The 16,245-nt window shown below is 34.2% G+C and overlaps 1 protein-coding gene across 17 annotated transcripts in view; it reads left to right on the top strand.

The window, feature by feature from the left end:
• LOC141402082 (uncharacterized) overlaps positions 1-16,245 on the top strand; it is a 102,910-nt gene that overhangs the window by 76,843 nt on the left and 9,822 nt on the right. For 8 of the 17 annotated variants that reach the window (XM_073982711.1, XM_073982716.1, XM_073982719.1 and 5 more), the window contains 2 exons: positions 10,435-10,518; positions 14,242-14,446. In XM_073982711.1, the coding sequence (XP_073838812.1) occupies positions 10,435-10,518; positions 14,242-14,446 (289 nt within the window). Of the gene's footprint in view, positions 1-10,434; positions 10,519-14,241; positions 16,006-16,245 lie in introns of those variants that run through there. The other 9 variants (XM_073982713.1, XM_073982714.1, XM_073982724.1 and 6 more) reach the window with 4 other exon arrangements.

Genomic DNA, 16,245 nt, shown 5'->3' on the forward strand with positions numbered 1-16,245 from the left:
TGGTTTTCATGAAAAACAGAACTCTTTATTAATTCAAACGAATTCATGAAATAACTACATTTAATTTATCAGTTTAGTTTTTCAAAAGTTTACATCCAAAATTGCAATGTAATCACCACCGCTGCAACGCAAAAGATTACTTCCTCCGTTCTCCGCAACTGATATTCTTTCATCTTACAAAAGGTTTTTTCAATTATCTTCCCATCACCAGTTCAGATTTCGACATGGACTCCAAATGCACTCCTTTAATTATTTTTATTTCGTAAATTACTTTTATTTTATAATTTTGTTATTTTATAACAACATTTTGGTAATTTATACTCTTTTGTTTAGTGACGGAAATATGTAGGGATCTACAACCCGGCTTGCTTTAGGGATCTCTAAGAACAAAATGTAACGAACGGGGAGGAGAGAATTTTTATGGAAAATACCATTTATGCTTAATTAATTTATTTTTAATTGTTTCTTTCCCAAAGTAGTTTCTTCTTTATTTTCAGATTCTTGTTCCTTTTCGTTTCGGACTTTTTTTCAAATTCCAAGAAGCGAGATTTGATTGATTTCATTCTATGTCAGATTTAGAACAGACAAGGGAACTTTTAAAATAGCAATGTGTGCAGTCCGATTCTATTTTTAGCTCGATGGTTGGGACTTCATATAATACCAATTGTTTAGAAGTTTTAGTTGTTTGATATGCAGGAAATGTAAGACAACATCACGACGACAGTTCTAACAACTTTGGTCTGTTCCAGAAACTGCAAGAATCTACTTATTTTTACTACGATAGCAATTTTTCCTTTTTGTTATCGGAAAAAATAGTCAAAAATAGTAGATTTTTGCAGTACTGGAACATACCAAAATGAAAATAAACAGGTGTGTAAATAAAAACACAAACATCATCTCTATTGGATCGATGGAATGGGTACAAATGCTGATGAAAAGATCGGATCTTTCACGACTTCCTTTGCATTGGTTCAAATCCTAATTTTCCACGACTTCCTTTGAACCAATGCAAAAGATGACATGAAATCACGTCATCGCAAAGAACCCCTTCCGTCAAATTTTGCTGGGTATATAATGTAATAAATAGGTACATCCATATTTTAAATATATGCATGTATGTTAAAAATTTATTAATGTTATTACCAATATTAAATGCGATTTCTTGCTTGTCCAATAAAATATTTCCATTCACATTTTTGATTTAATTACTTAAAAGCACAATTTCTTTAAGAAAATACAAACACTGATCTATTCACTCAGATTAGCGTCTTTACTCAACGATTGTATTTAGAAAACTGAAGAAAAAAGAACAACATAATTCATAGCATTTTTTTCTTTTCCTCTTCGCGTGCTACTTTGGTTAACAACTACAAAGCACGAAAAACACGTGTTTGGCCGCATACACACCACCAAAGCACAAACACACACCGTCCCTTCTTCCCTTCTGCGTCTTCTATTACACCATAAACACAGCTCTTCTTTATAAAACAGCATTCCGCAGCAGCGAGAGCCCTGTTGTTACTCTCTTCGACAAAAATCATCTCTCCACCCATAAAAAATGTGTTCCAACATAAAAAATGTGTTGGTACCCAAACAATTAAAATTGCAAACATACAAAATGTTGCAAGCATATATTTTTGGGAACCCAAACATATTATGTTTGAATCCAAACATATATTTTTTGCAACCAGTCCCAAACATAAATTTGTTTGGATCCAAACCTGTTTCTAACATATATTTTTCTGCGTGTATGAAAGATTTTGCAAACAATATTGTTGTTGTAGTTACTGGCTCACCTCATAATATTTCTCTTCTATTAAGAATATCTGTGTACAATATCTTTATTTAAGCTTCGCGAATAATATTTTATAGTTTTCTTCTATCTTTTGTAGATTCTTCGCACAAAAACTTATGACAGCAAATGAAGATTATGACCTGAATTTGTCGGAATTCGCCTTTTGTATCACTTCCCTAAAGTCTCCTTGATTCAAACGTTTTACTTAAGGTTCATTTAGCAAGGTTATCCAAAAGGCGATTTCAGACCTTAGTCTTCATTTGCTGTCAAAAGTTTTTGTTCGAAGAATACAACAAAGAAAGAAGGAAACGATAAACTGCCTGTTTCACTATGTCGAACGAACATGAAAAACGAAAGAAAAACTATACACGAGTTATATGATTTTCACATTTTGTAGTTGATTCGAAGCAAAAACAATGTCAATATTGCCATGAAAAGCAAAGTTTAGGTATTTTTCGTTCGCATTCATTCATTTTCTTTCGACATAGTGAAACAGGTCCAAAATATTATTTGCCAAGGTTAAATATGTATGTTGTACACATACATATCATCTCCATAAATGCCAAAAGACGTAACTAACAAAATAATAATTTTACAGGAGAAGCAAAAAACGTTATAATATGAAAAACTGTTTTATGGAATATTAATCATATGAATGCGATTATATGGGATATTATCAATCATATACGAATAGGAGTAAGTAATGAAACTAAAACCGCGGAAACGCTTGGTTTTGCGATCCGTCATTACAACAACGTTTGCAATGTTTTCCGTATTTTCCGAACTGCCTTATTTTTTAGTCTTATGTATTAGAATCAATCAAAAAACTTATATTGACTTTTTTGGAGGTACGACTTCGGGAATTTATGGTGAGTACATATTCTTGATAGGAGCGAAATATTTGTATTTAATTTTAATTGGAATGAAGACCTGAGTTCGCCTTCTGGGTCACCTGGTATTTGCATCATGGTTTTACGAATATAATGACAATCTGATTTTCCTTTATATGTTATTCCATATACACAATTACAATGACAAGTTGGTTTGGGCTCAAAGTATTGTAGCACATCGTAATAATTTTTGTGAACTCTCCAAAATGAATGTCTCGAGGAACTGAGTCGACTTGGTGATGTGCTTCCGTCCATCTAAATATCTATACCCTGTAATCACGCTAAATGGTTTCAATTTTTAATAGTATTTCACTAAAGACTCTAATCGGTCAAGGAATAATTTGGTTTTTACAAAAGGAATTTTGAGGGTATGTCTTGGTCGATCCCACTACTACTACAACCCTGGCTAACTTGCTCTATACCCAAATTGCTCGCAAATCTTATGCAAATCTCGATCTTATAGACTTCATTTAATCCAGCACGCTTTACTTCTGTCTTTCGGGTTATTCGTTTAGCAACATCACTGGCATACCTCTTTCTTCTGCCAATATTATGCTCAAAGTGTCTTCGGAGTTTATATTAAACAAGTGAGCCAAGGCTATAGTCGGGTCGGGGCCGACTATGTGATACCCTACACAACTACCCCTGTTTATAAGCTTTTGACTAATAAAATTCAAAATATTAAAATTGGGATAGCTTAGCGCCTTTGCTTTGAATGTCTTCATTAACACAGGTCAATTTTTTTGAAACGCATTTAAGTGCATCGACAGTACAACCCAAATAACAAATGGAAAAGTGGGATGTATTCCAACCATCAATAGGCTTCTTTCTCTGTTAGACCCCCATCAACCCCCAAAATTTCGTGTGGATCCGATCAAAATTTCGTAGTGTGATTGCACAAAAATGGAAAAAGGGATGTTTGACCACCTATGACAACCTACTTCACATCGTTGTAAAGGTGATATTTTCTACTTTCCGTGCCAGGTTTTGCTTTCGATATACCTCAAAAGGTTTTTCCTCTGTGGGACCCCCAATAACACCCAAAATTTCGTGACGATCCAATTAAAATTGCGACCTGTAGCGTGATTTTCAAAAAAGTGGAAAAATGGGATGTATTACCGACTATTGCGATATCTCCGTTATTTGGATACCTACGCCAACCTGCTTTACATCATTGTAATGATGGGATGTTTTACTTTCATTGTCAGACTTTGCTTTTGGAAGGTCCCGAACCAAAGCTGTGATATTCGTCATTATTATTAAAATCGCAAAAATGAAAAGTTGTGTTCTATTAGCGGCTATTGCGATATCCTCGTTGTTTGACCACCTTCGACAACCTACGTAACATCGTTGCAAAGGTGATATTTTCTACTTTCATTAGCAGGTTTTGCTTTTAATATACCCCTTTTAGAAGCGGAGATATTCGCTTTGAAAAAAAAACGTTGACTTTTTCTCCAAATAAGTTTTTTGTCCATTCCGACCCCTGAATATTATCCTACCATCACCAAAATCAATAGGCATCTTTCTCTGTAGGATCCCCATTAACCCCCAAAATTTCGTGACGATCCGATCAAAATTGCGACCTGTAGCGTGATTACAAAAAAATGAAAAAATGGGATGTATTGCCGACTATTGTAATATCTCCGTTATGTGGCCACCTACGCCAACCTATTTTGCATCACTGTAAAGATGGGATTTTCTACTTTCATAGTCGGACTATGTTTTTGGAAGATCCCCAACCGAAGCTGTGATATTCGTCATTATTATTAAAATCGCAAAAATAAAAAGTTGGGTTCTATTAGCGGCTATTGTCATATATTCGTTGTTTGATCACCTACGAGAACCTACTTTACATCATTAGAAAGGGGATATTTTCTACTTTCATGGCCAGGTTCTGCTTTTGGTATACCCCATATTGAAGCTGAGATATTCGCTTAGGAAAAAAACGTTGTCTTTTTCTCCAAATAAGTTTTTTGCCCATTACGACCCCTAAATATTATCCGACCATCACCAAAATCAATAGACTTCCTCATCTGTGTGACCCCCATTAACCCTCAAAATTTCGTGACGATCCGATCAAAATTGCGACCTGTAGCGTGATTTCCAAAAATGTGGAAAAATGGGATGTATTACCGAGTATTGCGATATCTCCGTTATTTGGTCACCTACGCCGACCTAGTTTATATCATTGTAAAGATGGGATCTTCTACTTTCATAGCCAGGCTTTGCTTTTGAAAAGTCCCCAACCAAAGCTGTGATATTCGGCATTATAATTAAAATCGCAAAAATGAAAATTTGGGTTTTATTTGCGACTATTGTGATATCTTCGTTGTTTGATCACCTACGAGAACATACTTTACATCATTAGAAAGGTGATATTTTCTACTTTTATTGTCATTTTATTGTGTTACAAGGTTTAGATGGACAGACGGACGGACACACATAGCCAGATCGACTCAGCTCGTCGAGACATTCATTTTGGTATATATAAGTATGGGTCTACGACCATTATTTCGATGCGTTACAAACTTTTTGGCCAAAACCAACTTATAATACCCTCCCCACATAGTGGTGTAGGGTATAAAAAGTGATACCTACAGAAGTCCTACACATTATCTATGAAGGTGATTCTGACGACATCCGTCTAACGAATTAGGTGAAATTATCAGTAATTTAGCATTTGATTTGGTTTGCCAGAAAACTTCTTTAAGTTAGTTCCTGATGTAAAAATTCTGTCTTGTTGGGGTCTATGGGAAACAAAAATACCTCTGATTTCTTTGGATCACAAACTTATTAATCCAAGATCGTTTTGCTAACACACAGTAGTTAGATTCATTCCGCTTTAAAAAAATGCAACAGATAGTCCGCTAGAGAAAGCGTTCTTCTACAGAGAACTTGCTGAATGCTGTCAGCTGTTTTTAATCCTTCTTAAATATATTTTTTGGTGATTAGTATATTTGAAGTCAGTATTTTGATACTGTACCCAAAAATCTTTTATTTCTAAATTTACTACAGTAAAAATTCGCTTGACATACAACATTTCGATTAACTTTACAACAAATACAATACATAAAATACAATAATTAAAATATGTACAACGCTATATTTCTTAAAATTTTTTATGTAATAATATCTTATCTTATTTTTTAAGTTAATCCATATTTACATTAGGCAATTTTCCTTGCGACAATTTTTTGTTTGTCGGTAAGAGAGGGTGTTGAGAGGCAAAGGGTTACAGCATGCCTCACATCTCACTCCTTCAAACTGGCAATTGCCGCAAGGAAAATGGCTTAATATAAATATGGACTTAAAAACAAATTTTACTTACTACTTACTTTGAAGAAAACAATCGCCAATTATTTATTTTTTGTTTTTATTTATATATTGTTTTTATTATTTTCTGTTTTTACTGGGCGTAAGAATCTCCAGACTCAATCTATAGCCACACATACTTGTAATACATTGTGGCGACCACTTTAATTGGTTAACAAATCGAACTGAATTAACAATATCAAATATAAAAATATGCTTTCCAATACCATTAAAATCAAGTTTTTATCAAAGGTGAAAAGGCCACATACTGAGTACGATACACAAGTTTGAGCATGCAGCAAATAAAGGTTAAAGTGAGAGAGCTGCAGAAATCCGTAGCCGTTTTCATCCAAGGAAAAACAGAACATGAAAAATGAAATATAAAAGAGAGGAAGCGAAAAATAGATGCAAATGAAAAATCAATGAATTTTCAGTGACACGCAAACATCAACAAAGTTATGGTCATTTCTCAGCTCAACAGCATCGGTTACTTACACATCCCTCCAAACGTTCATTCGCCTGCGATGTCAAGGATTTCAACCAAATACTCGAAGTGTACAATTGACGGGTATGCAGAAACTGCAATCGCATGTCGTCCAGCATCATAACAATGAGAAACATGTCCCAAAGCAGTCCGAGAATATACAGAAGTGCATATGGGTTAACTGGGAGGGGGCCTTGCTTCTTCACCCCAACATCTTTGCCATCGTGTTCCTGGCGCCACAACTCCATTCCCACAAAGTACATGATAAATATCTGCGTGACGCATTCCATTATCACAGACATAAGAAAGCTGAGCAGCTGCCAGCCATATAAACGCACATAGGATGTACTCAATGTGACTAATGTAAAGTGGTAGTGCATCAATTGGCTCAGATCTTTGTAGAGATGAAATCTGAATTTTGAATGTAAACCACCTCTATGATGGGACAGAGATCTCAGTTGAACTAGTAGATGGACAAAATTGACATTTAGCTGCCGTACAAGTAACGTTATTACCAGTACACCAAAGTGCAACATATTCAAGGTCATCTGCAACACCATGAGGCAATACTGTACAAAGAACAACGTCGTCAGATACCAAATATTCGACACGGCATTATCCTTTTTAATCAAGAACGCTATCCACAAGACTTGCAATGCAACGGTCAGACATTTGCTCAACACCTTCCACGTGACATAAGCATTCACGAAGTCCTTTTCGCGTAACAGCCTTCTCTTTAAATGCAGCATTTGATTAACACAGAAAATAATGGCATTTTTGTAGACCACTTGCATGAGCAGAGTAGCCAAGGCGCAGCTCAACATTACGCCATAGCGTATGTATCCCACATATGTGAGTAGTTCATTCTGACGTAGGAAAACCATATCTGTGTAGAGAATTCGCAGTGCTATTGGTGTATATGTCACAGCTATTAGCAACATAAAAACACTGTAGGAGAAAGTAAAGCCTGTGATTTCTGCCCTGCCCGCCTTGAAATTGAAACTGAAGCAAAGAACCCCAAGGATACGGCACAATCCATACGAAGCAAGAGTAATGATGTACAGGAAGCATTTATTGATTGTTGACAGACATGCTGACGTTGTGGCCCTTGTCGATTGATGTTTGTTTCGAAAATACACGACATTTGAATTTGACTTCATGATGAAGCTGAATGCAGACTGTTCTGTATTTCCTCTTTAGAAAGTACAATATTTTATTTTGACCATCGCTGCAGAACAGTACAGAACGAAAGAACGTTCCAAAATTCTCGTAAAAGAAAAAAACGTGTTTATAAGAATTTCAATAGATTTTCGGTACTTTCTAATAGCGCAACATAACTCTATAACAGTTAAAAACAAAAATTTTTTCCGAAAATTATTTTTCTCCAAACATTTCTTCTAGACATGGATAATGTTCAAATAAGGTCCACGTCTTCGGGAACCTCCCACACAAAAGTTTTCAAATTTTTGAATAAGGGGAGTATAAGGATCCGAGAAATCGATCGGTTTGAAATTTTTGCATCAAGTTGTCCTCGCGGCCCAATGGTATAAATTTTTCGGTTTCAAGTTCATTCATCCATCTGAGATAAAGGCCCAACAGCTCTAAGAACTCTGCCAGCGCCAACTAAAATTGACAATGATCACGAATAAGATCCATATCGGACAACACACCTCCCTCACAAAAGTTCAATTTTTTTCTTAAGTGCAGTTAAAGGGCTTTTCGAGGATAGTTTCGAAATTTGTGGTCCTGATTACAGCGACATAATGTGGGCAAGTCAATGCTTTCAGACATAAACGCAGTAAAATTTTACTTACGTGGCTGGTGGTCACAATAAACTATAGGTGTGACTGACATTGCTTCAGTCAAACTTCGATTATGTGTAGTTTTAGGCTATTCGAGTATCGTTTTAAAATGTTCATCAAAGGTCCATCCATGTGATGATTTTTATAACTATATAATGTGTTTCGTGGGCAAGATTATTCTTCCTGACATAATGACTCAAAAGTTCAACAAATCCTAAAGTGACTCGTGGGTGGGTGGGTGTAATCATGACTACAACATTGTATTTTTTATAAGGGAAAGAAAAATTCCTGAAGCAATATTTAGGGTCTCTCCTTCATACGTCTCTCGCATTAAAGTACTTGTTACAACGCCACACTTCTATTCTGTGTGGACTGTGTTGATTAGGTCTTTCAATGGAAAATTAGACCCACTGTTTATGATATCTATCCCACAATAGATAAAACTTGCAAACCTTTTGTCCTTCCGAACCTTTTGTCGCCCTTGAAAATGTGCTATTCTTAGCATTTTCTTTTCAAAATTCCACATCTTAAGGAACAAATCAAGGTATTTATTAGCTAAGCTGTAAGTGAAAATCAGTCTTAAATTATGAAATTATTAGGATCTATCATACAAGTGCCACAGAGAGAAGGCATGATGTAAACCTATCACTTTAAAGTAATTTTAACTTTGAGACATTTAAGATTAATGTTAATATTTTGTAAACGTTTTCGAAATATTTTTGAAATAATCTTCATATTAAAATATTTTCATTAACATTTTACTTCCCACAACAACATATCAGTAGTGCGATTCTCGAACTCATTTTATAAAATTGTTCATAAATGCTTATAATTTCGGTAATTCACGATATTTTTTGGTATGTTTTCGACCAAAAAAACAGTACTCGTAATGTTCTACCGATAACAAGAGTGCTGTCAACTTTTATTTAAACTTTTCATGCATAATTTTGTGTTTTAACTTTACCGATTTTTGTCAGAACTTCAAAAACGAGTTAGAGAATCGCACAACTGGTCTGTTCTAGATTTGAAAACTCCTCATTTATCTTCCCATCTTTCCCCTTAAGAGAGAATGCGCTTTATTCATTTTCATTGAATTCAGTGCTTTCTCATCGAATGCAGTGTTAGCTACCACCGAACGTGTTCAAGTGACCTTCGAATTAAATGCCAGGGTAGTAGGCTTAGTTATCGAATCAAAAACGTTAATAATTTATAAGACTTTGTTTTGTTTTTGCGACCATTAGATTTTATCAGTAAACGAACTTTAGCGTAATTTCGTAATTAATTTTCTTTAATTGCCTTCATTTATGGAATGTCGTAAGAAACCACTTGTCGCTTCTGCTTAATTGAACAGGAATGACTGGCAGTGACTGACAGGAACGATGAATATCACATGTTTTTTTTTTCATCCTAATAAGTTCGGCAATATTGATAAAAAAAAGTTCTTTGCTTTGGACAAGGGTGTTAATAATTTTGAAGTCATGAATACACGGTGCATCAAACACAGAGTGTGCATAATTGTGTAAATCGTGGTACATCATGTCGTAAAAGTTTTGTTGCCATTTTGATAATCATACGCCAACATCGACGATTTTCCTCGCCGCACATACTGGTATTCCCAAAACATAGTTCCTTGAGTGTGTTAATAACTATTTTGATTCATAACGAAAACTTATTTCTTGCTAAAAATTTAAGGGTAAAGGATTTTTGTTGAGCATTTCATTTCGTCCGTGTACTACTACATAACATGAGCTTCCGACATGATCCAATTTCCAAATGAAAGGCATAATAACGGCGAATAACTGCTGCTGCCACTGTTACGCTACATATTAAAATTCTTTTCACCAAATTTGGCAAAACTATTTTCGAGCTCACAAGGGGTGATAAACTACGACAAGGATGAACAAACATTGCTGGTATTGGGGTCAAATCATTCTTCTCTTCATTCACCCGAAATGATGAATTAAAAATGCAACAAAACGGAAACATGGGGTGCATGTATCGTAATAGAATTGTTTCCTTGTAACTGGAAAGCAGACGACAGTCGAATTGTTTGTGTAGTGTAGGAGATTATGTCGTATACAGTAAATATACATATCGATATAAAATATATAAAAGAGTAATGTTGTATTTCTTTGTTTTTATTTTTTTTAGGAACGTTACAAGACAGACATAAATTTGGCCATACAGTTATTGCAATGTAAGCCCGATAGTTTTGTACCGCAAAAGATTTCATCGGTAAGTATGGAGAAAGTAAAATTCATTTCTAATATCAATATTTTAAAAACTATACTCGAACATATACATACCTTAGGGTGTCCCAAAGCAAAAAAAATTGATATTTGCTATATTAAAATCCATTCACCCAAAATTTGTTCCATTTCTTAGTTGAATTTTACAAAAGTTTTTGAACATCAGCTCTGATTTTGATATTGCTCCCATATGCGTATTCAGCCGATTGAGGTATAAAATTAGCGAATATTTTTATAATATAAAATGAAATAATAAGAACTTTCGATTGTGCCATACATTTATGCATCTATGCAACACTGAAAATGCAAACAACTTCTAGTATGGATTTTTGAAAAGTACATATTGAGACTACAAAAACCCTAGTAGGGTTTTGTCCTGTCAGATCCAGTTCGGATTTTATGACCTCATCTAAACCAGACTAAAACTACAGTTTTTTTTGCATTTATTGGGCCTATATCTCGGAAACGATTCGGAATTTGGCATTGCTGTTTTTGGCAATATTGTAGCCCTAAACTAGTAGAACTTATCTTCTGAACATACCACATAAGAAAAACTCCATCTAGGGCATCAAAATCGATAATATATAGAAAATTTTACATAATTGCTGTAATTCTGGTCAGTATAAACTATTGGGAGTTGAACCAAGGAACCTTTTACCTTCCAAATTTTGTTCTCAATAATTCTTCAGAACATTCTGAAACTCTAAAATGCTTACTTCATGTTGTTTCAGCAGTATTTTGCATCATATCTTTTACAACACGTATTTCAAACACAGTTCACACCAACAGTTTATTCTCGCATTTCGGATTTCACTACATTATTGACATTTGTATTAAATCGTCGTTTAAAAATGTACTGAAAACAACGGCATAGAAGCATTTTACAATGACATGTTCTGAAGAGTTGTGTATTACATTCCAGGAAATATTTTTCCAAAAGAAAATATTCAGAAAAAATTAACGGCTTTGGAGATACGGTGCGAAATGTACAAAAATTGTGGAATTTTTGCATATATTTTGAAATTTGAGGCAATAAATGTAGTTTTTCGAGTTCATTATTTCTCCATTTATTTTATTCTTGTCCTTATCTACAGAGGTCAGAAGAAGATTCGCATTGCTTTCAGAGATAAAGCCCCGAATTTCTTTAAAAACTCAATAATTAACCATGTTTAGATGGGGCCATAAAATCCAAGCTGGATCTGACACAACAAAACCCAACTAGGGTTTTTGTCGTTTGGGTCCGTACTTTCAAAAAATCCTAAGTTCAAATTGTTTGCATAAGATTACCTCAAAAATGTCGCACAGTGTATTACAACGCATATAAACCACGTAATAGTGGAAATTATATCTTCAAACAATTATCCAATGTGCTGATTTTGTGCGTGAGGTTGTTTTATCGAATCACTTTATAATTAAAATGTTATCAAATCTTATGTAACATCTCATGAAAATCTCATGTAAAAAAGTCATAACCCCATTGTGTAACCTTTAGGATATCCAGTGCCTCTTTATTTGACAAATATCTGGGTAAATCAAGTTCTTTTGTAATTTTGATTTGTATATCGTAGGCAGAAATGCACGAAGATGTAACCCACGTTAAAATCAAAATACATTTTTTGATGGAATGGACTACATTTTGAACAGAATGGTGCAATAGAAAAACTACTCCCCCACATCCAATTCTAGAGCGATCTTTCCTCAATACATTGTTACCATCGGTGTATGCCCATTGCAATTAAGCTGCAATTGTTGATGCACATTCCTACATCGCCGACTCATAAAGTGACTATTTCCTCGATATTAAATCGGTGTATGCCCATTGCAATTAAATTGCGTACTGTGTGTGCGGTTGCTGTTGTAGGGACTGCGGGAAGTCTAACATTCTGATGACGATGCTGTATTCACATAGTTCCTCAAATAGTCCAGAGCAACCACTATTTACAACCACTCCCGATATCTATATGCTGCTACCAACACAGAAAAATGACACAACTACAAACATATGAACACTAAGGTGGCAGCTTCTGCCCGGTCCCCGGTCAATTAGTATCGAAGAATCCACCAAAGTGCATTGTAGGTAATTTGAGGCAAAAATTAATAGCGGAAGATTTATGGGTTTTTTCTACATTTTTAATGCTTTATATGAAAAAGTAAGATAAAATAAAGAAATTACGTTTATAGCGAACAAAGTTTTGTAGACAGATTTAACTTCTTAAAACGACCACGATTATAACGAACAAAAATTGTTACCCCGATCGTAGAATTTTTTACAATTTCTTAAGATCTCCAGGCCGGACGAATTTAAGCACAGTTTCAAATATTTTAATATATGGTATTAAAAACTGAGCTTTAATAACAATTTTACAGATGAATACGTTTATGACGGACGCCGGATATATCGAACACACTTTCTTGTTCCTACCCCCTATTCTCATTTTACCTATTTTATTCGTTCCAACCCAATGATCGCGGTTAAAACAAAAGAAAAACGGTTAAAATGAACTAAAATACTGATTCGCCAAAAGATTTTTATAAACATTGATATGTTTAATAAATATTTTTTAAAGGACCAAATAAATCACGCAATCATGATAGAATGTATTATGGCTATAATTAACAAAAATGTTCACCACATCGCGTCTGTACATTTTTACAACACATGGTGAATATTTCTTTAAAGAAAATGTCTTTTTAGTTCAAATCGGACGCTTTTTGCGTTTAATATTTCCTTTACCAAACAAACAATTAAAAAAAATGTTTTCTGCAAGGAGGGCAGCTTCAAAAAAGTGATACAACTCAAAAAACGCAAAAAATCGCACCTTGGTAATTATGTAGTTGATTCAGAACCCTTTGCGGTGGTAGAATTTCAGACAAAGTTGGACAATTTTGTAAGAGTCTATAATATAAAAGTATAATTTTGTAAAAAAAATCTTAGGTTGTATATGACGATTTGTTCCGCTGTAACTAACATTTTGAAGACAATAATTTCTTAAAACAGAAAGTAAAAACCGCCACCACTCCACTGAATATCATATCTACATATGTATTTGATTATTACCAAACTCTTACAAATTGCTTTTAAATTCTGCTCTGAGTTTTAACTTTTTTTAACATTTTTTTATTTTGACTTCGAAATTTTGATTTTCGAATTATACGGCGAGTTTTGAATATTTTTGAAAACAAATTGCACATCCATAGAATTTGGCATGTTCTTTCTTCGAATCAAATTAGAAAACTCGCATTATTAAAAGTGCAAAATCGACTTTTGCCTAAAAACCTGTCCATAATAATCATGATCAGATATTTTAAATATCGTCCATTAAAATACCATCGGTCAGACTGGGAACTGTGTAGGGAAATAAGTCTGTTGTAAATTGATTATAATATTTCATTTATACTAGTTTCTTTAAATGTGTGCTCAAAAAGAAATAAACTTCACAGTTTCTGAAATTATGATTTTTTTTCAAAAATGAATTTTTTAACTGTCTTAAAATATAATGCCAAAAAATGTGCGATATTGTTTAAAACCGATTTCATTTCACAACGTTTTTTGCATCTTCTGTAAACTTATGGTGTTGTGGGTTACGTCTTTGGGCATTTCTGGTGACGTTACAAATATAGCGAAAATGACATCTAGGCTGGTAAAAAGAAGAACTTTCAAGGGATAATAAACCATAAATGACTAAACATTTATTCTTTCCGTTTTCAGCTACCTATTGACATTCAGTCCAAGGTGTCATCTTACATGCGTCTGGACACAAATTCCCATTCTGATTCGGAGGGTAGTATAACCGGAGTGGGTATTACAACAACTGCTGCCTACAAAGTTCTTCCAGCAAACGATTCGCCACCGCGCGACACTTGTCCCTTTCCCCCCACCGCCATGGTATATTCTATGCGGGGACTTGGTAAGTGTTAGTAGACCACGCTTTTTACCAATTTTTATTTGCTTCAATTATAATTTTTGTAATTTCTTTTTGAGTTGTCTAAGTAATTGCTTTAGGAACTGCACTGACCACACATGCACTCTTTCGCCCCACAATCACAATCTGTACACACAAGTTGCAGCTCTATATATCTAAATTCATGACGCAGAAGAACCCTACGTAATGTAGAACTCAGTTAATGTTCTGGTTTAATTATGTTGAAAACTCTTTTGGTTTGATTGTTTGTATGTATGTATGTTACATACATACCTTAACCTTACCTTACCTTAACATTGTGATGGAAACTATGGAGACTAGCTGAGTTCACAGCATTGGGTTATTGGTGATATTGTTTGGCAGCTGAAAATATTTCCCATAGCTTGCTATGATTTTTATTAACACCCACAAAATAAACACACACACATCAGCGGTTTTCGAAATAAAATTTTATTTTGCTATTGGCGTGATGTTGCGGTCGCTTTTATTTATTTTTTATTGTAAATATTTGTTAGCCTTGATTTTTGTTTTGCATTTTTTCTTTTTTTACTATTTAAATGTTTATTTTAGCAATTAAGCTGTTAATATTGATTTACTTGTTTTATTTTTTGTTTGCATTTTTGTTTTATTTGAATTGAATAATTTTTAACAGTAAAACAGTATTTAAAATGGAGCATTGGTTTAAAATGTAATTAATATTTAATTTACTTTTGTATGCATAACCATAATGTCTTATGAAAAAACACCATAACTTATAGAAAATAAATACATAAATATTTTTGTAAGAAGTAGAACAGTCACTCTTTACAATCAGTAGTGGCATTCTGTTACCGACAAAAATCGGTAAAATTAAAACGCAAAATTATTGATGAAAAGTTGACAACACTTGCGGCATCGGTAGGTGTTAGCGACAACTTCATTTTGGTCGGTAACTTACCGACAATTTCGTTAATTGTCGAAATTACATGCAAATAAAAATTTCCAGTTATCGATAATTGTCGATAATTCTGTCGTTAACTAGTTACTGAATCGCACTACTGACGTACTAGTAAATATACATTATAGAATCTTTGAGGAACTGTGGGAAATATTAGTTATAATTTTGGGCTTAATCGGTATTTAGGAGTCTCAGTGATATATTCCTTACTTTAAATAAAAATTGTAAGTATTCATCATATATTGCATTGGAATGCAATCAATTTGACAACGTTTAAATATACCGCTATTTTCTATATCCGCCTAATGTCCAATGTGTTAAGTTTAGATGGTGTTTCAAGTTGCGAGGAAACATGAAAATTTTGAGGAAATGATTAATAATTCTCCTTAGTTCGAACTTGAATTTCTTATAAAATTTCCTTGCAGTTTAGACACGCAAATATTGTTCGGGTGAATTTTTGTACCCTCTCTTATAACTTCTGCTCCCTCACCCATACACACAATGTACCTACCATAAATTTTGAACTTGAGACTTCCGTGTATAGAAAAGAAAACAGAATTTCCGAGTACAGGGATGTATTCCTCTCTACTCCCTCAACATTGCAAATAATTAAGTACATATATAATTGTTCCACAAACATCCCAGATGGGACAAGGGAGACTTCTCTCATATCAATGAGTGCACGCCGATTCATATTGGCTCAATGATATGGGACCTACTTTTTATTGCCGAGTCCGAACGGCGTGTCTTACGACACCACTTGTAGAGAAGTTTTTCATGGCTTAAATACTCAGGAAATGTCGCCAGCATTACTGAGGGGGAATTTTGCCACCGTTGAAAATTTGATGTTGCT

Source organism: Musca autumnalis, unplaced genomic scaffold (genome assembly GCF_047663935.1).
Source record: "Musca autumnalis isolate F117 unplaced genomic scaffold, ASM4766393v1 scaffold_4, whole genome shotgun sequence".
Lineage (NCBI taxonomy): Eukaryota > Metazoa > Arthropoda > Insecta > Diptera > Muscidae > Musca > Musca autumnalis.